At 43.3% G+C, this 25860-nt stretch overlaps 1 protein-coding gene across 2 annotated transcripts in view; it reads left to right on the top strand.

Moving 5' to 3' along the window:
- The window catches only part of SS18 (SS18 subunit of BAF chromatin remodeling complex), an 844462-nt gene that overhangs the window by 728299 nt on the left and 90303 nt on the right, over positions 1-25860 (top strand). For both annotated transcript variants that reach the window (XM_069620936.1, XM_069620935.1), the window contains one exon: positions 9045-9178. In XM_069620936.1, the coding sequence (XP_069477037.1) occupies positions 9045-9178 (134 nt within the window). The remainder of the gene's footprint in view (positions 1-9044; positions 9179-25860) is intronic.

The raw sequence follows: 25860 nt of genomic DNA, 5'->3' as shown, positions 1-25860 counted from the left end.
ATGGACTGCACAGGCCAACCTGGCCAGACATATGCAGCTGATGCCAGTAAAAAAGAACAGACATCAGAAGACCCCCACACGGGATGCACTAAAACAATATTTCGACATGCGTAAGGAAATATTGAACCATGGACAGTGCTGGAGCAGAAGATGGGTAAGGTGTAGGTGGGCCTATGGTGGATTCAGCACAAGCTCTAGCAGGTTGCTGAAAGAATAACCATGATAGACCATGTTTTGGGATCTAAATGGTGCTGTTAAAGCTATGCATATGCTGAGTTGCTGGGTAGGACCACGATTTTGGAGAAACTAGCTGAAGGCTACTCTTTCAGATGAAATGTTTGGATACTGGGCTTGCACAAGGGAGAAGAGTGAAAGAGCTCTTCCAGCTCCCGTCTGTCTGCTCGTACTGTAATTGTGGCTAACAATCTCTCCTTCGTTGCATTTGAAATGGCAGATTGGGTTTGTAGTGGCCAGCTGCGGAAAGAAAAGTCCAAACATTATATTAGTCCACTTAAACTCTCTGGGGTGAATTGAAAAGCAGAGGCGGAAATAGCAGAAACTATGCATTCATATTTGGTATCCCTACAAAATATCCCCACCAAAAATATCACTGTACATATGGCCATTTGTCTCGCCATAGATGATATTTTTGCGCGGGAAAATTTGTGGGAGCGGGATAAATAATACAGGGGGTGCGGGGGTGTCCCCAGCAGGGTCCATGGGTCAATATTGCTGCAAGAATATGGCCATATTTTTGCAGGGATATTAACACATGGAACCTTCATATTTCACACATAACTTGGCGGAAGAGAACTTGGAGAGGGAGGCGCAGAGGGAATTTTTGGGAAAGGTGGACCTGCCACAGTTATCAGAGGCGGACAGCCAGTTGCTTGAAGCCGCAATAACGTAAGAAGAGGTGGGGTGTGCCATAAGCTCCTTGAAGGGGAACAAATCTCTGAGCTCTGATGGGTTCGGAAATGCCTACTATAAGACGTTCAGGACCATATTGCTGGGCCCCCTGATAAAATGTTTTAACCACATAAGGGACACGGGGAATCGCTGGGGATATGGGCACCTCCACCAGAGCTACTGTTAAAACCGGGTAAGGACCCGACAGAATGTGTAAGCTATCGCCCCATCTCATTACTTAATGGAGATGCAAAACTGTACACAAAGATATTGGCAGAGAGGTTGGCCGGTGTTCTACTGGGGATTGTTTACCCGGACCAGGCTGAATTCGTAAAGGGACACCACACATACGATAATATGATCTATGATATGATAGGTTATTTATAACATGCTTAATACCCAGAGGTTTCTAAGCGCAGACCCTGGGATCGAACCTGTGTTGCTCCGTGTCGTCTTGCTTCCAAGGCGAGCACTCTTCCTCTGAGCTATCCTCCCTAGACTTAATATCTGAAGAGCCATAAATGTTATCGAATGGGACCGAAAGACAGGACAACGCATGTCTGTGTTGGACTTGGATGCCACAAGGGCTTTCGACAGCCGAAACTGGAACTTCCTACAGCTGACGCTGGAAAAGTGTGTGGGGGCAGAAATTCACTCACATGGTTTTAGCCAATTATGGTAACACGACTACTAGACTATTGGTTAACGGGCAGCTCACAGACAGCATGCTTATACACAAGGGGACCCGCCAGGGGTGCCCATTATTCCCATTAATGGTTGCCATGGTGCCGTTGGCGCAGGCCTTCCGGGTGAACCAAAGGGTTCAAGTGGTATCCACTATAATCAGTGGCACACAAAAAGTTGCCTTATATGCGGATGATGTTTTTGTGTTCCTAAAGTACAATGCACAGTCTCTCCCAAGGGTCATCACATTGCTGAATAGATGTGCAAGGGCTTCAGGGTTTAATGTTAACTATGCTAAATCCAAAGTGCTTAATATCACGGAAGACGCAGAGGAGGTACGGGATTGGGGGGGAGAGCTATCCATTAAAATGGTAACTGAAAACTATGGAACAACTGGGGGTGAACCTGATACCTACATATGAGAGGTTATATGGGTCTAATATCACGGGACTATTAAAAGCTCTGATCGAGGACCTCAAACGATGAAACATGCAGGAGTGGTCTTGGTTTGCACAGATTACGGCCACAAAGATGTCCCTGCTACGAAGGTTCTTATATGTGGTGGGCGCACTTCCAATTCAGATTCCAAACCTAGCGAACAAAAACCTGAAATTATGTACTTAATTGGGACGGGGAAGAAGCCCAGGATTCCTAGAAAGGTGTTGTGCGACCCTAGGTTCTTGGAGGACTGGGAGTCCCAGACTTTCGCAGATACTGGCGGCACAGGTGGCCCTGATGCCCAATGCGCTCCCCGGCAGAGCCTGAATCGGTGGTCAAATTTAGGAGATGCAACGAAAATCCCCCTAGAGAGCTTAGGCTGTTTGCCTCCAAAACACAGGGAAAGGGGGGCACGCTGTTAGAAACAACAAAAGCCACTCTCTGGTATTGGGACAAAGCGTTATGAGGAAATTAAATAAAATTGGGAGGTGGTCCCCTTACACCAATGGTTTATAATCCAGACTTTACGACGGGAATGCAATCCAATTTCTGGGCACACTGGGGGCTGGGCAACCCCTGCTCTTGGGGGATTTTTATGCATAAGGGAATCCCTTGACGTTCGAAGAATGTAAAAACAAGTTTGATACCTGAAGACGAGCACTGTATCTCAAACACAAAAGTAAAAGAGGGGGCTAATAGAAACACAGTTGGGCTGGAACTCACAGTAAAAGAAGGGGTAATTGTAAAAGTGGTGTAGAGGCTTTATCGACTGATAGACGGGTCGGACCCGGAAGAAGCCCTACCATACATATTAAAATGGGAGCAAGATTTTGGAGAACCTATTTTGGAGGACTTGTGGGGTCAAATTTGGCAGCGGGCAATGACAAGCTCGAAGTGCATCTCAATTAAAGAAGCAGCATATAAATTGTGTTTGAGGTGGTATTTGACACCACAATGCATGCACTCCATTAACCTGGACTACCCCTCTACATGTTGGCAGGGCTGTGGACAGCCTGGGGACCTGATACACATGTGGTGGGCTTGTCCTGTAGCGGAGGCATACTGGAAAGATATTTTAAGCCACATTAAGGAATTGACTACCACAAGATGCAGCGCCTCCCTCATTACCCATATGCCAGGATAACTCTAGCACGGGATGGAAGAATGAGCAAAGGCAGATGGTAGCCATGTGGTGGGTGAGGTTATGGGTAGTGATAGCTATGGAAAAGGTGACTGCTCTGGCATATGGATCTTACCAAAAGTTTTTGGCTACCTGGCTGGCCTTTCATGAGTTTATGGTAGACCGGGAGAAAATGTACTTCAAGCCAATTGCTTTGTAACATTTCTATTCGCTGACCGCCAACCTGGCCCGAGACTGGGGGATCCGCTTGATAAGAACAATGAAAGTGTACTAGCAGAGGAAGGTGTTTTATCGCAACCTTCAATCAGAGTGTTAAAAAGGAATGAGGGGGGTTTAGGTGGAGTTATATATACAAGTTATGTGTACATGAGCAACGAAGCCGGTCAGTGCAAGAACTGATAGCAGAGATAAGGAACTGTATGTGTAACAATGTATGTTCTGGATCTGTATCATTGGATCATTTCTAAAAAAGTTTGTAAAAAAAAAAAGAAATGGCACATTGTGCTCTGAGGCAGCCACTTCCAAGAGCACTAGCTAGGCATTCATTTGGCATTAATTGCGAACGAGCCCAACCCCTATTTCCGAGACATAAGGTTCACATCAACGTTGGCACAACTAAACTGCTGATTTTATCCAGACTATGGATGTTAAAAACTCTGATGTGAAACGGTCCTTTCAGCAATGTTATGTGCGTAAATCAACACAACTCCTGCAGATGCACATGATTGGCTAAAGCGACAAGGTCTGATAGAGGAGATCAAACTCTGCAACATGTCACGGGAGTGGGGAACTTGTGAAGACCAACTCCAGCTGACAGTACTGAGACATGTTCCGGACATGGAGTCACCAGATACAGAAATCTCTGAGGAGCAAGTTGGACAGGGAGGCGGGAGGAATCGATGAGGATCTCTCTGAATAATGATAAATTCTGATTGTCAGTAGTGGCATTTGTTGAAAGTTATAACGTGGTTATACTAAAACTTCATTTTAAGGTATTAGGTGCAAAGGTTTTGTTCTTTAGTCTGGTTGGGACGAGTAGAATGTGGTAGTTGAATTAAGGTGCACTATTGAAGGTTGGTCAAGAGTTGCTTTTCTTATAGTGCACTGATTGCCTGAATTCACTGTGACACAATTTTTGGGGTAGGTTGCTAAACATATGTAGGTCTCTTAATGTGCTAGCTTAGAGTTTGGCATTGGTGTGTGACAATGAGAAATGTTATTCTGGATCAGTTGGGCGGGGGTGGGTATGGTCGCGTTTGAGGTGGGAAGGCTTTATCAGATAGTCACTGATGTCTGTTTCTGTGGAATGGGTGGTTTAAACCTAACCTGGAATGTTGAACGCCTGTATAACTATGAAAGGTTTCAGAGTAGGCTTGTTTTTGTGAAGAAATGCATTATAGCTGGCCCTATTAGAGGAGGCATATTTGATGGCATAATAAATAAGAAGAGGGGGGTAGTACACATATAGAATACCTTGTTTTCAAAATAGATGAGTGCTGATTTGGACGGAAAAAATGATTACACTGGGAAGTAAAGAATGTGGAGCGAGACGAGAATGGTAGTGTAATGCTGGTTTTTCGGAGCTACTAATTGTCACACAATTTGTATTATGGATATATATTACTTTTTTCAGATGGTGGATTTTAAGTGAGCTAGATACCTGGGTTTCTTTGTTCTGGGCTCAGTTGCTGTATGGGGCTAAATCCATCATTCGCACCAAGGGCCCTTCTAGCAAGGCACTGTAGAGGGCTCTCCAGCTGGGCTTGGTAGACATATGGAGGGTGAAACACCCCATCGAGAGAACATAAAATATTTCTCTCGTTCACTACACACACACGCACTTAGATTGCATATTTGTCCGTGAACTAAGCTGCCTGGCAAGTGTTAATTGTGACTGTTTGCTGCTGGTGGTCTCTCTTAAGTGTCAGAGGTCTCATTCTGCAGTTCCTCAACAGAGACTTAAGGTTTGAAGCGCTGGGAGAGTTGGCTTTCTGGGACAATATTAGGGAAGACATAAAACATTATTTTGAGTTGAAAGGGTGAAGCTCGGATACTAGATCCATGGATTGGGAGGTGTTTCAAAGTTATAAGGGTCAACTGTCTAGCAAGAAATCATGGGATGATGTAGGTTCTCCATACTCGATTGGAGAACACTTTCTAGGGCTTAGATAGCACATCTCCCCTTTCAGAGAGGAACAGCAAAGGGAGCTCTTTAACATGCGGTTGTGATGGAGTTGTTACAGCATTTGGTGTGCTGTGCTTTGCCTCAGATAGCAGGCATACATCGGATCTATTGATGGCCCCAATGGAGCCACAGTATGCAACCAGAGGGAGGTTAATGGGACCTTTTAGATCATTAAAACAAATTCTTCTATTCTTAATCTGTAGAGTTTGATAGTGATCATATGGTTGGGGGATCAACACACCTTCTCTTGTCAACATGGCAGATCGCAGCAGAGAGGTGCTGGAGTTTCCCATTATGGAGTGCCGTTTTAGATGTATGTGCAGCTTGTTGTTTTGCTGTGCCACAATTCAGTTTTCTTTTACCAGGTGGCCCTGCAGGCAGGGTTTCTACTGCCAAAGTTGAGCTAAGCTGTTATTACAGTATAAGTGAAACCAGAGAAGGATTGTAGGTTATGTTTGGTGTATAGGTCTTGACCCTTCTTAAATGTGGAATCTAAAAAACTGAAATAGGTTTTTGTGCAAGGTGTATGGTCTTACGGACCTCAGTTGACGAATTCAGATTAGACTGGCTTCATCCAAGCGCAGGATCACAGGGAATATTAGGAGACCGAGTGTGATTAGAAAACTGGAGGATGATCCTGGTGAAGCTATTGATTACATTAGATTGTCTTTTGTTTGTACTCTGTCATGGATGTTTTACTCCATCGTTAGCCGCTTCATAAAGTAGTAAACCAAAGATATTGCTAGGATTAAGAAGAATAGTCTTTTTGGGAGGACTGGAGGTGGAAAGGGGCACACAACGACTGTATTAGCCTATTTCCATTGGTTATGCCGCCTCTAGAAAACTTAAGGGAACACTGAGGGGGAGGGCAGCGAGAGCATGTCCTTATATACGGATGACCTGATGCTCAGGGAGCCATTCCGTGACGTCTCAGCCATGCTGGAAATCAATAAAAGTCTTGGCCTCTAGTCCGAGTTGAGGTTAAATTGGGATAAATCATGTTTATTCCCTATTAGGTCGCCGGTCACCTCTTGTCTAGCATGTCTTCCTAGGCTATCTCTCGTGTGAGCTCTAACTAAATTCCAGTGTTTGGGTATTCATATGCATCAGTGTCTTAGATCAATGTCAGCAAAAGGTGTGTTGCCCCTTTCAGTAGCCTTCTGGATTACATTTTCCCCCTCTTTAAGGGCGTGTGAGGCTTTGCAAAATGGTAATGCTACCAAGGCTTCTTTATGTCTTTGATGGGGCCTCAGTCCAAAGATCAGCCTTCACGTTCAAGGAAATTGATAGCCTATTGGCAAGTTTGCTGGGGAATAAATAGATGTTGAGTGTTCATTGAAATATTAAATCACTCCTTTTAGGATGGTGGCCGAGGGATGCCAGATTTTGATGTCTATTTTATGCCCTCCCAACTTTAGTTTGTGAATGTTGCCACCTGCCACACTTAGATGGAACTTGAATGCTAGCATGTGCCACGCTTAGAATTGAGAACATTAGCCTGCACTGTATCTAGATAATATTGTGAAGGTTGGCGAGTGCCACACTTAGACTGAATTATCAGGGCTGGACTGGGAACTAAAAGAGGCCCTGGAAATAATTACTGGGGACCGAAAGAGGCCCTGGAAATAAAGTTCAAAGTGGCCCTATATGACACATTTTCAGCAAGCCCAATGCTTTTCCTATGAGAAAATTTGGAAATACCACAGAAAAGAGGCCCAGGGTGCAGAGGCCCACCGGGAAATCTCCAGAGTTCCCTAAAGGCCAGTCCACCCCTGTGAATTATGTAGGTCAGCAAGTGCTACACTTGGACAGAACTGTGAATGTTAGCATGCTAAATCTCATATAACCCACTAACCGATATAAGCTCAAACTCTCTGCATACTTATCTCGCTCAAAAAACTCACACAACCATCTCTTGCATAACAAGCTGCACGCACTTCACCACACTGCAACAACATATAAGCCGCACCAACAGCACACACGGACTGACACCGATCCAATACTCGCACCAAAGCTCAGCACCTGGTGTCTACCGAGTTGAAGCTGCCAACAGTATACCACTCCTCTCACTATCCCTACTCCCTCTTCACCTTATTGACCCATCCCATCTTCTCGTTTACAGATCCGCCAGAGCGCCTGGGGACCAATTCTGTTGGTGACGGTGCGCTATATAAGTACCTTTAACATAATATAACATAACATAGTGGTCTCCCCAAATTAATCATTGCAACATATGAAATGGAGCATAATAAGCATGGTAAGTGAACAAGGTTTCCCATAATAGCCGTTTAAACAGCTGCAGCTTTAAAGCATAAACTGGATGGTAACTTTCTGAGCACGTACCCAAAAAGTAAGCGTGAGTGGAAGCCTCTTTGGTCTGGTCTTGGCCAATAATTGCCAACTTTTGGAGGGATATGGCTGGATACCTTGAGAGCGTCAGGGCAAGAACATGACTACTTAGGCCAGAGGTATACCGGTTAGTCTCATTCCCAGAAGGAAAAATGATATAAGGGCACACAAGTTTATTTTACAGTGTGTCATCAGTTTTTTGCCGGGTGTCACCACAACCTCCCACCTCCCCTCAATTTCCTCCATCATATGCCACATGGCTGAGAGTAGTATAGGGGTGGGCTACTATTGAGCAGGAGGATTTACGACAGATGAGTAGAAATGCGGGTGCTGCTGATATATCTTTAGAGTAGCGCATGCTTTTTAACCCCAATGTCTTCCTCCGGGATACATGCCCTACTTAGATCCAGCTGTGTCGCCTCTTGATATGCCTGCTGCTATGGTAATGATTTACTTGACAAGTCATTCCGGGTCTGTCTCCTTGGGGTATTGAACCATAGTGACTGTTCCAAGTACCTATGTAATGAAACAAATTGATGCAGGCTCCTAGACCGTTGCAAGGCTGCAACGTTTGAAAGTTGTATTGCTTTGCAACTAATTGATCTGTTCATTTTTTAATGTGCAATCTCAAGCAAGATTGTCAAGCAAACACACTCTGCATGTCTGACTCATTGGAGAATATCACAGAGACAATTGCCATAGGATATCCATGTCATTACTGGCCTCTAAACCAATTAGCTTTTGTTGTGATTGTATTGCATCCATGTTCATGACCCGTGTATGTTGTCATTGTAGTTCCTGAAACAAAACTGTTCAGAGGATCGAATGTTAGGCCGAAAAGTCTTGCAGTAACACGCGGACCAGTCTCTAAGTGCGGGACGGGGATTCAAACCTGTGTTGCTCTGCCTTGTCTTGTTTCCAAGATAGACTTGTTGCCCCTGAGCTATCCTTCCGGCGACACATCATTAGTTGATACTTTCCGGTCTAATCTGTTGGTTTTATCTCCGTTTTCTCTGGTTGTTAATATTTTGAAGAGTTTTACAAAGAGTCGAACCAAATGTAAGAGCGTTCGTTTTTCACTGCCATTTAGGCTGTTTTTCTGTTACGAATTCTAACACTTTAACCCCACTTGGCCACTGCAGTGTTAATGTTACCTTCTGTTAGCGTACTGAATTCGAACTATGGGATGGGCTGTGCAGAGAACCTAGAGGTAATGGTCATGGACTTGAGAGATGCCTCACTTTAACTTGAGATTACATGCCTATTTAAATTTATAAACTTTCATTTGTATTTCATACTTAGAAGTAAGCAAAACTTGCATATCGTTTGTTTCTACAGGTCCTACCCAGAGTGCTCCAGGTCCCCAGTATCCCAACTACCCTCAAGGGCAAGGCCAGCAATATGCAGGATACAGGCCAGCACAACCAGGACCCCCACAGCCACAGCAACAGAGGCCTTATGGCTATGATCAGGTAAAAGTGTAAAAATATTCATTGCTGACCGTCGGTTTGAAAAGTGTACTTTTTTTATTTTGCCAAGGGATGAACAATACACACCGGAGTAGTCCGTGAAGTTCAACAGTTTTATTAAGTGTAACAGGGTGAGTGAGTATAAGGGGCTATGGTAATAACTCAAACAATATAGGTTACCTGTACTAAATATGTCAATATGGTTTAACTCAATGTGTCTCTCAGATCTATCTATGTGAATGCTAGTCTTCTCAGTGATTCGCTTACTTGCATACAGTCTCTGGGTTATAACCTCTTCTTGTCTGCAATTACGCTTTCCCTGCCTTAAGGTACATGTCCAGCTCAAATATGCTCCTTTTAGCCTTTTTGCACACTCTACTAGCAAGTTTTTCTTCCACCTTGCTTAGTTTTTGTCAGATTGTTCTCGTAGCTCACCAGCCATTGGTTGCTCTCCTGGGCCAAGATATCCCCTCGTCCCTTTCAGAGTTTGCTCTCCCTCCAGCGTCTGGGATATAGCCCTCATTAGTCTTTTTGATGTTAATACTTTTCTGCTTCTGTTTCTGCATCTGGGGTATGTGAGGTATGAAATCGTTCCCTCATTTTGTGTTTATTCTTTCCCTTTAGCATGGACAATTAATCATAGAATAGACTAGAGCGCTAACAAACAATATTATGAGGCTGCAGCCAATAGGGCTGCTGGCACAATGAAAGTGCTGGTCTTGATGCTGAGAAGCAGTGCAGACCTGAACAAAGCTGAAGTTCATTTAGATAATGATGGGACTATGCACCGAGGGAAGAGTACAGGATTCCAAGTGTTGGAGAAAGGTGTCAGGTGGCCACAAGGAAGAAAAGAGGAACAAGGGAGAGTTTGCTCTCTGAGGTATGAGACCGCATCTTCCTAGGACTCTCGTACTGATAAGTTCATTTGTCAGCTTTAAAAACGGTATATATGTGTGATATGGGGGCCAAGGATAGGTTGCTGTGTGAAGTTTAAAAGGACATGCTGACAGTTTTGGTATTTAATTTGCAATGTAATAAACTGCCTCATTCTGCTATTCCAAATTCTATTGTATGGGCTCTATTATTCTTCCATATCCCTGCCAGGATTTAAAATCTTCGCCGTGGCCCATAACTTTGAGCAGACAAACTATCAATGACCTTGCAAGCACAGCAAACGCACTCTTCCTTACCCCTTTATCTGAGATGTGTGAATTCGTTACAGTGGATAATTTGTTTTGTTCTCACCAGTGTGAGGGGTCAGTACTGCAAGGCTGATAACTGCTTGTATTTCTCTCAAGAATAGAGGTTTTATTAAGGAAAAACATTGCAAATAAATACTCACTTGTCCTACTCTCAGGATAGTCTAAAGGCTAAGGGGCTAACTTCTAACATAGGTTAACTGGCCCTTACACTAAACAACAAAACATTCAAAGCAAATAAACCGCATGAAATAATAAACAATGATTGAAAAACATCTGGATGACCTTCACCTGTCCTGACAGAATCCCTTTCCTGCGGTTTTCAAAGATAATTTCCCAAATGCTCAAAGGAAAAGAAAAGTCTTGAACAAGTTCTTGTAAGTTGCAAATCAAAACAAAAGTTCATCAAACAAAATTCCACTGGTAATAACTGCGTGGTTTCGATTGAAAAGATCCCCTTAAAATTCCAGCCAAGTAACACAAATCGCACAAATGGTAATCCTGGATATCTTCTTTCCAGGATTATTTGTCACAGTTCAAAGAATAGGTAAACAATTTATGCACATTATAATTGGTTATAACCTCTGCAGTGCATTTGGTATAATTGTCAGGATGCTTCTCTTTGGGGTTGCTGCTTCCTTCTCAACAACCTCCCTTCTATTAGTGTTGCTATGAGAACAGTCACCTCTGCCCCACAGTATACTACTACCACTACTCCAAACCCCTTCAATGTAACATTCACTGACAGTTTTTATACACCACCACAGTTCAGGTACTTCTGCTTCAGTTTTATATTTGTAAGTGATTAGGCATATATAGACAAGACACTTCAACCTCTACAGGTAGGCAAGGCACTCTTCCTTTCTGTGCTACATTAAAAGGGCAACCTCTTTGCCTCTATCAGTCTCACTGTCACAAGATTAACCGGTCGCTCCCCCAAGACTGACTTCTTCCTAACTTCAGCAATCTTTAGCATTAAAGGTTATTTTCTTTGTTTTCTTTACAAGCACCCAACTTCCTTCCCCGGCTTCATTTACACCTTCTTGGTTCCAGTAATTACCCAGAAGCTGTATTTCTACTCTTCCCACTTCAGGCAACAATGTCACTCTTGTTTCAGGGGACACTGGATCTTTAACAACCTCAAAGATCAGGTGGATGAATCTGAATAGGACTTGTTTCACTGTGGAAAGGGGCCGCCTCTTGACTTGGGAAAAGCTTGTTCTCTTCGTCAGTATGACAACTTCTGAAATTAGTGAAAACAGATTTAGCCACAAGCAATGACTCTTTAAGATAGATTTGTAACCTTAAAGGGTTGTAATGGATTGTATTCCTGCGTAATATCACAGAGATGATTTCAGACTCCTTTTGGGAAACACAATTGCCCACATGCGACCTTCCTTTGATAATGCATTCACTTGTTACTCTTGCGAAAGTCAACATTAGTTTTTGGAAAGGTTTAGCAACCATTCCTTCAATTAAGGATGGAGATAATGTTTCTACGCGAACACTACAGCTTTCACCATTAGTGCGCATGCTACATTTACATTATTAAAAATATATTCAAAAACAACAAACTGTTTCTGCTCGCTTTTAAGCATATGTGTGTCACTGTAGAACTGGTTACAGTTACTGGAGTGAAGGCATCCTGAAGCAAGACAAGGGCAACAGACTTAAAGTTCAAAATAAAACACTTCATATAAAAAAAAAGGTCAGGAAGGTAGAAGGCCTAACTTGCCCTATGCTAAAATGGGATTTCCCTACCTGAATGAAACTAAGGAAAGTCTGAATCAAAGAGTTCAACTTAAGTCTGACTGTGGCTAAAGCCTATACTTGCCCTCACAACTGCAGCTAAACAATGTGTAGGGACGCCAATAATAAAAGAAATGGTGTTCTGAGCTTCTTCCAGCTCGCAGCTCTCCTTCAGCTCCCCTTCCCCAAGTTCAAGAAAGTCCAACAAAAGTCTCAAAATTACCTTCTCACACTCCAGGTAATACAGTTCCATATAATTCTCAGGGTTCCCTTCCCCAACTCCAAGGTAACACAGTTCAAAGCACAGAGATCTTGAGGCTCCGCCCCCAAGACAGAATTTGTAGTTCACAGGGTTCCCTTCCACAAGATTAGCAACTTTTCTCACAGGTTCAGTCTTTCAAAAGTTCAACACAAATCTAGGTCCACTTGACCCTCCTCATTTATTTCAAAGGTTTTTGCAGTGCATTTCTTTACTGTATTTTACAATGTCTTTGGATTCTCATAGTTCAGGTTTAACTGGTCTAGGCGCAGTTATCAGACCACACGGTCCACCCATCACCGGTCGGACAACCAGGATCCCCTGGCTCTTCAGCCCACACAGGTCCTTCTATACCTGCTTCAATGTGTACAGTTGTCTTCACTTAACTGCTCTTTTGTTGGCCTCTTGGCTTTACTTGCAGGTACACACTTTTCTGGCTTCTCCTGGTTAGCCTCTGGGCTCTGCCAAAATGTGTCACACACCACTTGCCAGCCTTGGCCTTGCGGTACTGCATTTATTCTTAAAGTTCACTTTGTAGTGGTTGTGACCATATTCCACCTTTCTATGGCACTCTTTCACACTTGCACGCTTTCTTATATGTGCCTTTCATAGGAAATCTTCTCTTTGGCTGTCTCTTGCTTTGCCCATAGAAATTGTGAACTATTCAACGTGATCATAAGCTGAATTACAAGGTTTCATTCAGTTCAGTATTCACTGAGCATTCGTTAAGCTCGATTTCAAGTTTTCCTTAGGTTCGGTATTCAGTATGCATTTGGTATATTTAATTCTAACTTTCCATTCCGATTAGTATTTAAAATATATTCATTAAGTTCAATTTTAGGCTTCTGTTCATTTCGACTCTTAATATGCATTCACTTTGTTAAATTTCAGGTTTCCGATCATTTTGGTGATTCATATGCATTCACCCGCAGCCTACTAATAACGCTCCCGTCAGCCAGTGCCTTGCCTTGAACCTCACCGGTATCTGTCGTTGCTCATCAGTGGCTCCTGCTGCTTCGGTCTTCTTCGGCGGTCGGCGAGCCAGTTTCTGCAAGTCCAGCTCGCACATTAAGGCTTGTTGTGCACACACTGATTGCTCTGCCGCCTCTGAACGGACGCGGAAGTCGTCCCTCTGTGACACCGCAGCTCCTACTGTAGCCGCCTCGTTTTGGAGGCTTCCTGTCTGGGCTACTGGCCTGTTTCTTCTCGCTGCAGTGTGCTTTGACTCTCTCTTTAAACACCTGCAACCTTTCAATAGGTTGCAGGTGCAAATCCTTAATTAGGTTTGCCTGACTACAATAAAGGGGACATGCCTGTCTCTCACCATACTCTGCAGTCATCTTCCTCGTACCAGTACCTGATTGGTAAAATTAAAGTGTAGTGTTCAGTCCTGTTAGTCTCCCCTTCTTCGTCCCAGTACTTTTAAAGGTTGAATTGGGTAAAGTGAGGGAAGAGGCCTCACAATAACCCATAAAGGACAGGGAAGGGTTTGGTTGGTCACAATTGGGGAAAGGGGGGGGTACCATGTCTCGCCTGAAGGTACCCCACTCCCAAACTGAGGACCCACCACCTAAGTGATCCTCCCTCGCTTCTCCACCCTCAGGGTCGGCATCCAAGAGTGATGGCCTTTGACATGCCACCTGAGAAGAGGATCCAGGGGGTTTAAGAGTAAGAATACCCTCAGGTTTTTCACACCGGCAAGGCTTACTGAGTGCACCTGAATGTCGAGCTCACTCACCGACTCCAGGAACACTGTGATTGCGGGTTGCTTCGCATTACCGACTTCAACTTCTACTACTGCTTTGGGTACACTTGGGACCCACACTCTTCTGCAGCACGGGTGTCAGCGGTCCAGCCATGTTTATTGGGAGTCTCATTCAATTCCTAGTCACTCAGCTTGCCTTCTGCTATGAGCTGCGGGCTTCAGCACAGTCACGGCTCTGCAATCACAGCAACTCAGCGCAAGCTGGGGAAAACTCACCTCTCAGCAGGTCTTCCTCGGTACAGCCACGGCAATATAGGTTTTGAGAACACAGGACCCTCTGAAGACTTGCAGGTGAAATCTGTCTCCACGTTCCGGCGTCCGTTCCGTGTTTAAACTTCCTGGTGAATTGCCAGCCTTGTGCTCTTCTACTACTTCTACTATTGCTACCCTTCCAACTCATTTTCCAGCTAGTTCCTTCTTTCCTCTCCTGCTGCACTCTTTTATGCCTCTCAGGTTTGGCAATTGGCTTCAGGTGTGAGCCATTAGTTTCAATAGCCTGACTCCTGCCATGGCTGTTAGGCCTAATTGCCTGACTGCTACATATACATACCTCTTCATTCCTCTTCCCCGTCTCAGTCCCTATCGGATTCTGGGACATGTAGTTTGTTTCTTTAAAATTAGGGTTTTCCACGGTTTATAGTTATAGTTTCGACAGTCATAGTTTCGAATACCAATAGTTCCGACACAAAAGTGCCGAAAAAAAGTTTAGAATTCATTTTAATTTTTGGGTGGGGGGGGGGGTTTCCCGCCCCAAACCACCGTGTTTTTTTTTTTTTTTTTAAAAACACTTCTTTTACAATACGAAATAACAACAAAAAAACTTTAATATAAAATAAATAAATTTGAAAAAAAAATTTCCAGCACTTTTGTGTCAACTTTTGGCATTCGAAACTATTATTTCGAAACTTTGACTGGACACCTTTTTCCACTACTTAACTAATTTTAAGGTTCGATTAAATTCCCTTAGTGTAATTTTAACAGAGTGGCTGTAGGTTTGAACTTTTCTAGAGGAGGCAGAGTTTAGAGAATACAACATTTATGCAATCCTTTTTAGTGTACCCCTGGAAGTGAGGAGGGCTTTTAATGTTAGATACCAAAACGTCTTTCTTTTGGTACTGTACAGTTTGTTGTTGCAACTTTAGGGTTCACCGCCTTAGGTTTAATAGTAGGTTGAGAGACATTGAAATGGCAATAAGCCATAACCCTTTTGGCACAGTGGTAAGAGTCTCCCTATCAGAGGATACATACTATGGCCACCCAGGGTCATCCTCCCGCAGAACAACACCCCCACGGTTGGGATCAGGAAACGTCTGCCTTCCCTTGGCTACATGGGAGGAGACTTTAGGCAGGGTTTCAGGGATCCACTGAGGGATCCACTGGATTCTTCACACCAGCAACGTGTCATCTGTTTGATTTATATATGTATATATTTTTTCCCTCTTCATTTTAATTAAAATTTCCACAGAGAATATGAATTATCTGGTTGTAGGGTTGTGTAATCTCCATACATTGATCGGGCTCCTCAAACTACCCCTCACCTCCTGGAATCATGGCGAGTAGACCTTGCAAAGTGGGAACATAACATTATTTCCTCAAAGTTTGCTTTCATCATGAGCCAACAGCCACCATCATCCTTCTTTGGTTTTGGCACATATGGTGGCACTAGTACCACTTATGTGGCAAAGCATTGCCAACACAAGAAAGAAGCATGGGTGTTCAGTAGCAGGATATTTGGTTTACATCGTAACTGAAAATGCTCAGGGATGGATTTCATGCATCAATTATTTTTTGTGTCCCATGGCTATTTAAACCTATGCGTGGGTGTTTTACAATTATTCTCCCAATCTGTAATCTTGTTGGAAAGCACACGCTTTCATCCGCTACTGGTTTTGTGTTCTTTCCTTTGCCTGCTTACCACTTAGCTGTGTGTCCGTTAGTTATTTATTTAACATCAATTTTTAAATAAGCGTTCTTTAAAAGGGCAATTCATGTAACAATGTGAATATACTTCAAAATTACTATTCAGAATCAGAACAAGTTAGTAGTGGATAATCTTTGGATATGCTTCATACACAATTCTTACACCCTGAGGTGACTTCAATCACAAGGACAGTAATGGCATTTATATATCACACTAGTTATACTTTGCAGATTCTGAGGTTGCAGAAAGGAAAGGGTTAAGGAAGGAAAAAGGTTAAAGCTTCTCCAGTATATGTGAGGGCAACTAAATCTTCCAATTAAAACTAGTTAAGCCTTTCCCAGAAGTACCAGTCTACAACAAGCTACCACCTATGAGGGACAAACAATATCAAAGTCAATGGACTAGAGTCTTCAGGGAGCCAGGACAAATTCATTTGGAGCACAGTCTATGGATCTGAGGCATTTCTTAAAGAAAGGTCTTGCACAAAGTTGGAGAGTTTGTAGAAAAATCACTTGTGGGGTCACAAGCTGTTAAGCCTGTGGAAAGAGAGTTGAGATCAACTCTGTAAAGTAAGCCACTGCAATTGCCAACTGAGAAAAGCACAGCTAAAAGGCAATAAGGTAAGTAACCCAAGCCTAAACACTACCTCTGGTTTGAAGAAGAGTGGTCCAGCTGGATTCTATCTTGCGACAGCGGTGCAGTCCCTTGTTCCTGATCCTCAGTCGTGGGGACAAGAGGGAGGACTTCTATATGGCTCCTGTGGCAGTACTTGGAAGGTCGTCTGCAGTTAAGGGCTCTTTTTCTGCTCAGCAGTACTTCGCGGTTTCAGCGCTCAGCAAACAGTACTGTCGCGGATCTCCCATACTGGTTGGTTTTCCTTCACTCCTTGGGTCCTGCACTCTGGTGAGCGGACTCAGGCGTGGGTCGTCCTGCTTCTGGAGGGTCCTTAGGAGACTCCTGGAGCTTCTAGCTGGATTCTTTACTGCATCAGATGTTTAACTCGACTACGGATACACAACCCCCTGGCATTGGGCTTCTGAAGCAAATGAGAGGCACAGCAAGTCGGGGGGGGGGGGCATTGGGGGAGGGTAGGGGGTGGTCCAGTGGAGTTCATCTCGGGGTTAGTTGGTCCCACTAACCCAAGAGGAGAAGTCATTCCGTTCAGAGCTTCTCTGTCGAAGTCAAAAAGCAGTTTACTACAGCAGCAGGGCTTCACTAGGCAAGTCAAAGGTCCAGTAGGATGCAGCAAGTTTCGTTCATGATTTCTTTGTCTGGTGCTTCTCCCAGTGGTCGACTCTGCCTCAAGTCCCAAAACCCTCGCCTTTTAAGCAGGTTTCTCCCATTCATGCACAGCCTAGGCTGTCAATCACAGAGCTTGGTGGCTATCCTGAAAGGACAGCCAGCCAGCCAATCAGGACTGGTTGCATTCAGGCATTCCTAGAGACAAAGGACAGGGGAGTGTCGGGACCCTATCTCGCATCCTGTCCTTCCAGACACACTGGCGCCAGAGGCGAGCTTCAGGGCTTTAGCCCGCCAAAGGCAAGACAAACATATGGCTCGAGTCTGCCTCATCGCCCATAGTAAACCCCAAGAAAGAACTCTCAAACAGAAAGTGGCCATAAAAGAAGACTGGAGCCATTTTGATGAAATGGTCACCCAAGGATGCTGTACTGCAGCTTGGAGTTCAGCCTGCGGTAGAAAAGCACAATGGTAGGAAAAATTAAACCACTGCCACCAGCCATTTAAAGTAGTGAGGGTAACATAAAAATGTTACATGAGAGAGTAGGATAAGGGGCTACTAGGTAACCTCCCCCCAGAGCATTCCACATAAGATGGTGTGTGCTGGACCTACAAAGAGAAAAGGGTAAGTAAAGCCAATTTAACTTTACTATTCTTGGGTACTGTAGTTCACCCAAGAAAAGGTATTTAAACCTTATGAGAGATCTAAAAGGATTTCTCTGTGACAAAGCACTGAAGGTGCTGTGTGTCACCATACAAAAAGCAGATGCCGAGTGTGCAGAGTGTTTTAAGGAGCCACCCTGCACAACGTTTCTTCTGTATAATGCTGCCTACTCTTTTTGATAAATCACAGACTGGAGTCTGTCTTTCCTGACAACTGCTAATTGGAGTAGGAGTTATAAAACACATACACTCGGCAGAGCCACGGCGGAGTGCACAGTGTGTTTTGAGTGTGAACACCCTGGACCCACCGCATCCTGCATCTCTACACTTGACTTACCTCATCGACGAGAAGGCGCAAGGAACTTTTGAGTACATGTATATGGGCGTGAAAGTTCCTCCAAATATGAAGGAAGTGAAAACACTGAAAACTGGTGATTGATTGTCTATTTTTGCATTTGTTATCTGGCGGCAAAGAACTGCGCAAAGTGCATACCAGTCCCCCGTTCTGCAAACCCACAGGTGGTTTGCCAAAAGGACTTCAAAACTGCAAAGCAGCAAATTGTTCATTACAGACAAGGGAAGAGCGGCTCTGAAGCTCTAACAACTGGGTGAATCACTGGAATCTGAGAGCCTGAAGCTCTTAAATGAGGCAGATCAGCAAACAAACCATCACATAAACGTGTCATTGTGTGTCCAAAAAGACATGTCAATAATGAAGAACACTTCTATAACACAGTTCAAGTGGAAATGAGGGGATGGGGGGGGGGGGGGGTCACGGCTAGCTTTCAAAATGGCTAGCATGATGTGGCTCGTGCAGCTGATCACCCCCAACAGGAGAGGCTGACACCCCCAAGAACAATTTGGTGAATGCACATTTTACCTTCTCTAGCCACTCATTACCATCACATAGCAGCGAAATGGAATCTTATTACCATTCTCAACTGAATGACTCTCTATTAACGAGAGAACTATCGCAAGGGTGCAACATGCTAATCAATAACCCTGGGGCTGGGCTACAACATTGCGGAACATAGTGTACTGGACCCTTCTTTTGAAAGGCTGTGTATAGACATGGAAGGAATCATGGAACGCTCACATCGACTTAACATCACAGGGAAGTATCCCCGGAAAGATTCATAAATGAGGATGAACTACAACGGAGTCCTCCTCATAGTAGGACATATGCACATGTACGCAGCACCTCCTGTAATCCGTTGGAGCTGCAAGGACAATGACTAAATGACAACCTTTTCACTCCAAAAAACATTTCCCTACGAAAGGAATCAAATATCCTGCAACAAATGAACAAATGGATACGCTAGGACCTGCATCAATTTCAGCGCTGCATTTGGTCCTGGAGTCTATACTTTGCTTATATGACAACATAAAGGATACCGTGCAGGGTAATTCCAACAAACTCGATTCCCTGGAACAAGGCATGACTTAGTTGTTACTTACTCAGGCAAACCCCATGCCCGCTAAAATGCACTTGCATTTTACTGAGAAAACCCAAGGAAGATTAACTGAAATGGGCGGAGATAAATCATACAACGCCGTTAACGACTGACAGGTTGGAAAGCAGTCCGGGCAATAGATACCCCGGAGTACACAGAAATATCTGTATCACCCGTACTCACCTTCTCCTTCGGTACACAAACACCAAAATACATTTTCCATGGACGTAGTGGGCCAGGGAGAGGAAGAAAGTACATCTTGTGAGCTGCTGGGCACTATGGAACAAGATTCAGAACAAGAGGGGTGGGTAAAAGACTCCAAAATAAAACTGAGAAATAAAACCCAAAGTAAGATGACAAAAAATCAACTAGCCCCAAATAGAAATAAATGGAGCAGCTCAAGAAAATTCTTGGAGGGATTAACAGTTAAACCACAAGCAGCTGATACTTTGCCCAAAAAGGTGCAGAAGAAAAGACTGTGGGAAAGGTGAAGTAGTTATTGAGGTATACAGCAAGAAACAAGTAAAAATAACCACCTTCTTGGAAACCCCAGAGCCTCCGCAACAGACAGGCGCCTATTTTGGTGTCATCGCAAGAGGTTTTGATCAGGGAGGAGCCGCCCACAGCTGAACCTCACACAGTGGAAAGCAGCACTTTGGAATCGGATACCTTAATTATTGAGGTCAGCGAATATGGGAAATGAAACGAACATGGCTCACAATAGCATTATCTTGCCAGGTGCCTGCAGAGGGGAAACCACACTGGTACCCGATACTGAACTATCTGAAGAGCGAAGTATGAAGGAAAATCAGATCTTTCATGGCACTGAGATGGGTTGGCAAAAACTAAATGGGGATGTCCACATGAATCGGAGGCAAATAATCAGTGACTTTCAAGAAGTACCTCAGCATTACGAGCCGACGATATTCTTAGAGTGGCCTTTCATAAAAAGGGAGCACAGAGGTCAGTGTGTTTTTTGCCTCCAATTTAATAGCCCAAATGGTTTGGAACAATCGTGCTTCCTTAAAGACCTTGGGCTATCAGCTGAAGGAACTTACCACACAGGAGGAAATTGAAATGTATCTGAATCCAGTCAAAGAAATTGAAAATAACTTACATGGCAACAGGAGAGACCTAGTTCCTTTGGAGAGGAGAAAAGTGGTTGGGATGATTAGACCTGGCTTTATGGGGCAAAAGAAATGTTTAAGAAAGTAAAGTCCCAACAGCAGCATCTTTGAGCAACCTTGCGTCACCATAAAGACCTGGAATGTCAGTCGATACCATAAATTGACAGTGGCAAACCTGCCCATTACAACAACAAATATTCTACTTCTACAGGAATCCATAGCCATGGACAGTTTTGAAATCATAGGCTATTGAACCTATTGCCAACAAGCAACCAGGGTCGCCCCAGCGGAGGCCTGGCCATAGCAGTAGAATTAAGTTGGGACTGCATACATCAGAAAATCGAAATCAATTCGAACGATCTAATGGCAATCAATGTATATATTCCATCAAACCAAATGAATTTGCTCGTCATTAACGTTTATGGCCAACAAGACATGAACTCTTCAACAGTTTGACTGGTTAGGGAGTCACGGTAACCAACATATAATAGTGGCAGGAGATTCCAACGCTATATGGGTAAGCATGACAAAGGGTCTGAAAGACTTAATTAAATCTAGGACAGAACTTTTGGGCAGGCTCTTGGGGAACTAGGATTTAAACCCCCTAACTCCCGGTGATAATCAAATTAAGGGGTACTGCACCTGGAAGAGGGAGAGAGGGGGTTCCAAAAAAATCATGGATAGATCATGTGGTCCTTTACCCAAGTTTGACTCGAAATAGTTGACCCACTGATCAAGGGTGACTGCCTTGGGTGTGACCACTTTCCTTTTCACCTTGTTACGTCTCCCTTTGTCTTCCCATGAGTTGGGACCTTCCTTAGCATTTGCCACGGTGACGAGGGGAGGTCTTACAATAAGGTGGAATACAAAAGCATGTACAACTTTTACGATAATGTGGGAAAGGGAATTGAAAGTTATGAAAGAAGTAAGTGAAACCTTAACTGTACAAAATTACAATAGTAAGTTGAAAACCTCTCTCAAGGAGCCAAATAGTGGGGGCCACTATACATTCAAACAACTATGACAGCAGGATTTAGAAGGCAAAGGCCTTTACGAGACATGCTATTAAAGCCTGCTACAAAGAGTCATCCACACAATCCTCTTATCTAGAGGGAAAGAGGAAAATCAAACTGGACCACAAAAGTTCCTTTAATTTGATCAGGTGGGAGCCGCAGATCAATAGAAATCAGGTGTTGGTTGGGCACTTGATCGGAAATGATGCGTGTAACTTCTCGTCAATGATGGGAGATGCCATTAACAAGAAACATCGTATAGTGGGGGGGGGGGGGGAGTGTAATAACGAGGCCCAGGTATGGGAACAAGTGTAGTGGAAAAATATTCTCCCTCAGAAAAGGAAGAGCAATTTGTATCTGAGGACTTTGGGACTTGGACAGAAAAGATGTCTCATTGGGACTATGATGATGTCTGCTAGGCAATTAAAAAAGCAAAGGCCTTGAGAGCCCCAGGCCCTGATGATACTATTCCACCTATACTCATCAAACAAAACACTGAGCTTTGGGCCCATCCACTTGGGGAACTCTTAAACCATATCTGTCATATAAGGTCCCAGCCACATGGAAGCAATCTTACATAATTCCAATCTGCAAAAAAAGGAGATAAAACCATCCAACTTCATACCAATTGCTCTGCTGGACTCCTTTAGTAAAATATTTGCCACACTACTATTAAAGGAATTAAAAGTACAGATAAATCTAAAGCTGCTATCAGCCTCCCAGGTAGGTTTTCCTGATGGGATGGGCACCCCCTTAAACGCCTTTCCCATGGCACACATGTGGGAAGATGTTCAAGTTTGACACAGGGTTGTGTGGTGGCCCCTACCCTGTATAATCTTTATACAGTAGACATGGCCAAAATTTGGGAGAAGGGCATCACAAACCCAGTCAGGTTGGGCAAGGTGACATTGGACTGGATAGCGTTTGTGGACAGCATCGATTTCCTTGATCTTCGCCCTATCGGACTGCAAAAATAATTGGCACTACTCCACACTTATGTAGTCGAAAACAATTGAAAAGTCAAAGGATCCAAATCAAGAATCTAGTCTTCTCCACAAAACGCAATCCAAAAACCCTTGCCTGGCGGGTGGCTGACGACCCTCTTGTGAGAGTCTATTCCCTCACCTATCTGGGGTAACGTAGTCACTAATACAACATCTAAGCAATCTGGGACACAACTAATAATTAGCGAAAAGGATATATGCCCAGCTGTGTCTGTTTTCTATGAAACCCCTAATCCAGTTCTACCTAATGCAAGTTGAATCGACCATTCTTTATAGATTAGATATAATTCTAACAGATCTTGAGTGAAAGATTAAACAGCGCACAGGGTATGTTATGGAAAAACACGTTAGGCTTGGCCAATTCCGTCCCTAATTCTGTAGTAAGGCATTCGTTTGGGCTGGTTTCACAGGCCACAAGAGCCAAATGGAGGAAATTGTCTGACTATGCCAAGCTTCTTAATCCGCCTGATAATTCTCTTTTTGAAGGGTGGGTGCGGAGCAATTACGCACCTCAGCCAATACAATCACCAAATTCAAGGAGGAAATGACCATTCACTTGGATTTAATAGGGTCTTCGAAAGAAGAATTGGTTATTAACCCAGCCAGTACAAAAAAGAAATTATTCCAGCAAGACTGGGCTAAAACCAATGAGGAGTTGGCTACCTACAACCTTTACAAGGAATACGCAAAGCTGAATTACAAAAGGGATTATACATCTAAATATTTGGTTATTTTTCCTTGTCCAAGAAAAAGAAATATGTATATTTGCTTTTCCACTTAAATCAGCTCTCGACCCCAGAGAGAGTTAGTGGCTGGAAAACGGGGCCAGGGAACAAAGAATGCAGGTTTTGTGGCAAAAATAATCTAAGAGAAGATACTAAACATTTGGAGATGGGGTGTACTGCTCCAAAGTAAGATAGAGTTAAACATCTGGGCATAACAATAGGTAAGGAAGTTCTTTGGGCTAGTCTGATGAGAGGCGACTTACAAAGTTTGATATTGGCTTTATGTGGGTTTCTTGGTATTCTCACAAAAAAGCTCCAGCTATTAAATTTCAGGGACGCAAGTGAAGAAAGTTAACTGAAGCCAGATCCTCCCCTCCCCTCAGTCACACCCCCACCTCCTTGTCTTTCTTTTTTTCTACCAACATCAAGAACAAGTCTGTGGGTTTCTTGGCATCATCACAAAAAAAAGACACAAGTGAAGAAAGTGAACTGAAAATAAATAAGTTCACTAAAGCCAGATCCTCTCCGCTCAGTGTCCCCTCCCTTGTTTCTTTATTTTTTATTTTTTTACAAATCTGAAGAACAAGTCACTGATTGGAGTTGATTGATTAACATGTTTCTATTATCGATTTTATGTGCTATTCCATATCGAGTATGTTTTATATTTGGTAATTAGACTTACAAATTTAGAATTCAGAAATGTATTTTCCAATTCTTTTTTAAATGGTTGATTTTTTTAAATTTTCTTCTGTTTCTTTTCTTTTTACTTATGAAGAAATGTAGTATGAACTATGCATTGTTTTAAAATTGTGGACACCAAAACAAAAAAAAATAAATAAAAAAAAATCAGATGCTTCTGGAGCTTGTCAAACTCCAAAAACAGTGAAATCAATCCAGATCAGTTCAAAACACATGAGAGAGTGAGAAAAAGGTCTCACTCACTCCAGGGTTAAAACTAAAAAGTCTTAAGTCCAGCAAAAGAGGTGGGAGGATTTTAGAACAGAAATGAAAATTCTCCTTAAGTGTCCACTCCCTGCCATCCTGGATTGCCAGATTGGCCCATTTCCTTCACAATTGGGCTACTCAAAAACCATTTGTGCTGGAAAGTACGGGAGTGTGGGGGTGGGGGCTATTTTTGGCTACTCAGCATGGCAGTGTAATTGGAAATAAATAATGTGCTTGTGTCAATGGTGTAAGTGTAAAATAATTGCTAAGTTCAAAGTGCGCATCTTTACTTTAAAGGATCACGAAAAGAGTCCTATGGTGCATGTTTTTTCGAAATTTAGAAACCACTCTGTGAAGAAAGCCCTGGCAATTTCACAAATCGCAGCGTGGCCAGGATGCACACACAGCATTGTAGCTCTGCAGCCAACGCCTTAATGACCTGGCAAACGCATTACTTTCGTTATCAGCAGCAGAGCCTTTCTTGTACGTGATAGGACATTTTCAACTGAGAGTCCAGGAAACTGCATCGGTTATCTTGCAAAATTGTTTTGACTTCAAAATCATTTAAAAAGAGTAAACGGTTAAAGCTCCCGTTTAAAGATTCACTTCTACCCATGGTGTCTGCTAGCTTGTCCATGGTGAAATATTTTTAACCTACATAACGATGATCTGAAAGTTTGTGAAAAAGTGTCATGGAACAACCACTAAATCAAATGCCAACAGACATGCAACAAGACCGATAAACAGATACGAGTTGTAACGATAAAAGGATACAGTTAGTCTGCAATTGGAACTTGCAGAGGTATTCCTTCAATAGGCACAGGGTCAATGGAAGCGGAAAACTGACAGAGGAACGTGGTGGAAAACCTTTCTATTGATGACTCCCTCTGCCTGATCTCCAAACACAGTCAGAGCGAGGAATCAATTGAAAGGGCATGAAATGAAGACACTTGGCAAGCTGTGTAAGAGAAACAACAATCAGTATAGGTCTTCTAATGATTCTTCAATATGCCTTTTACTATGTCTCCACTAACCTTATCGGGAGTCTTGAGCATAGAAGATATCCAGAGTTGTAGTCAATGAATCCACAAGTAGATATAACGACACGGGAAAGGAATGTTAGTAGGGTGTCTAATCCCGCACATAACGAGGGTCGAACTAGAGCCGGGTTGGTGCACCCAGGAAAGCGTCCACAAGTTCAGTGCACATAGAGGAAAAAACAAAACTCCAAAATAAATTCTTCCTTGGTTACAATCCAAAGTGATCACAATATCATATCAATGGAATGGAAATGGAGAAAAGGGAGCAATGGAGATGTGACGTCTCAGTGGAACCTGGGCGTAACAGACTAAGGAAAAAGAAACCAGATATCAAGGTGGTATCCGAACAACTGCAACGATCCCAGGAGCAAGGCCTGATTGTGGCAATCGAATACCAGCATTTACTTGAAATCTATAAATCTAAAAAAACGATTGCTCTAAGGAACCAAAACTTCTTAAAACATAAGTACGACCCGGAGGTGGTGAAAAAAGGAGGGAATTGAGAAAAACATTGAGAACGATTATTGCTACTAAAGGAGTAACAAACCAAAGCCGGTCCAAAAAAGCGAGAAACCAATATAA

Source organism: Ambystoma mexicanum, chromosome 5q (genome assembly GCF_040938575.1).
Source record: "Ambystoma mexicanum isolate Mex_15411 chromosome 5q, UKY_AmexF1_1, whole genome shotgun sequence".
NCBI classification, from domain to species: Eukaryota; Metazoa; Chordata; class Amphibia; order Caudata; family Ambystomatidae; genus Ambystoma; species Ambystoma mexicanum.
The sequence above is the reverse complement of the archived record's forward strand: the minus strand, read 5'-3'. Positions and strand labels throughout refer to the sequence as shown.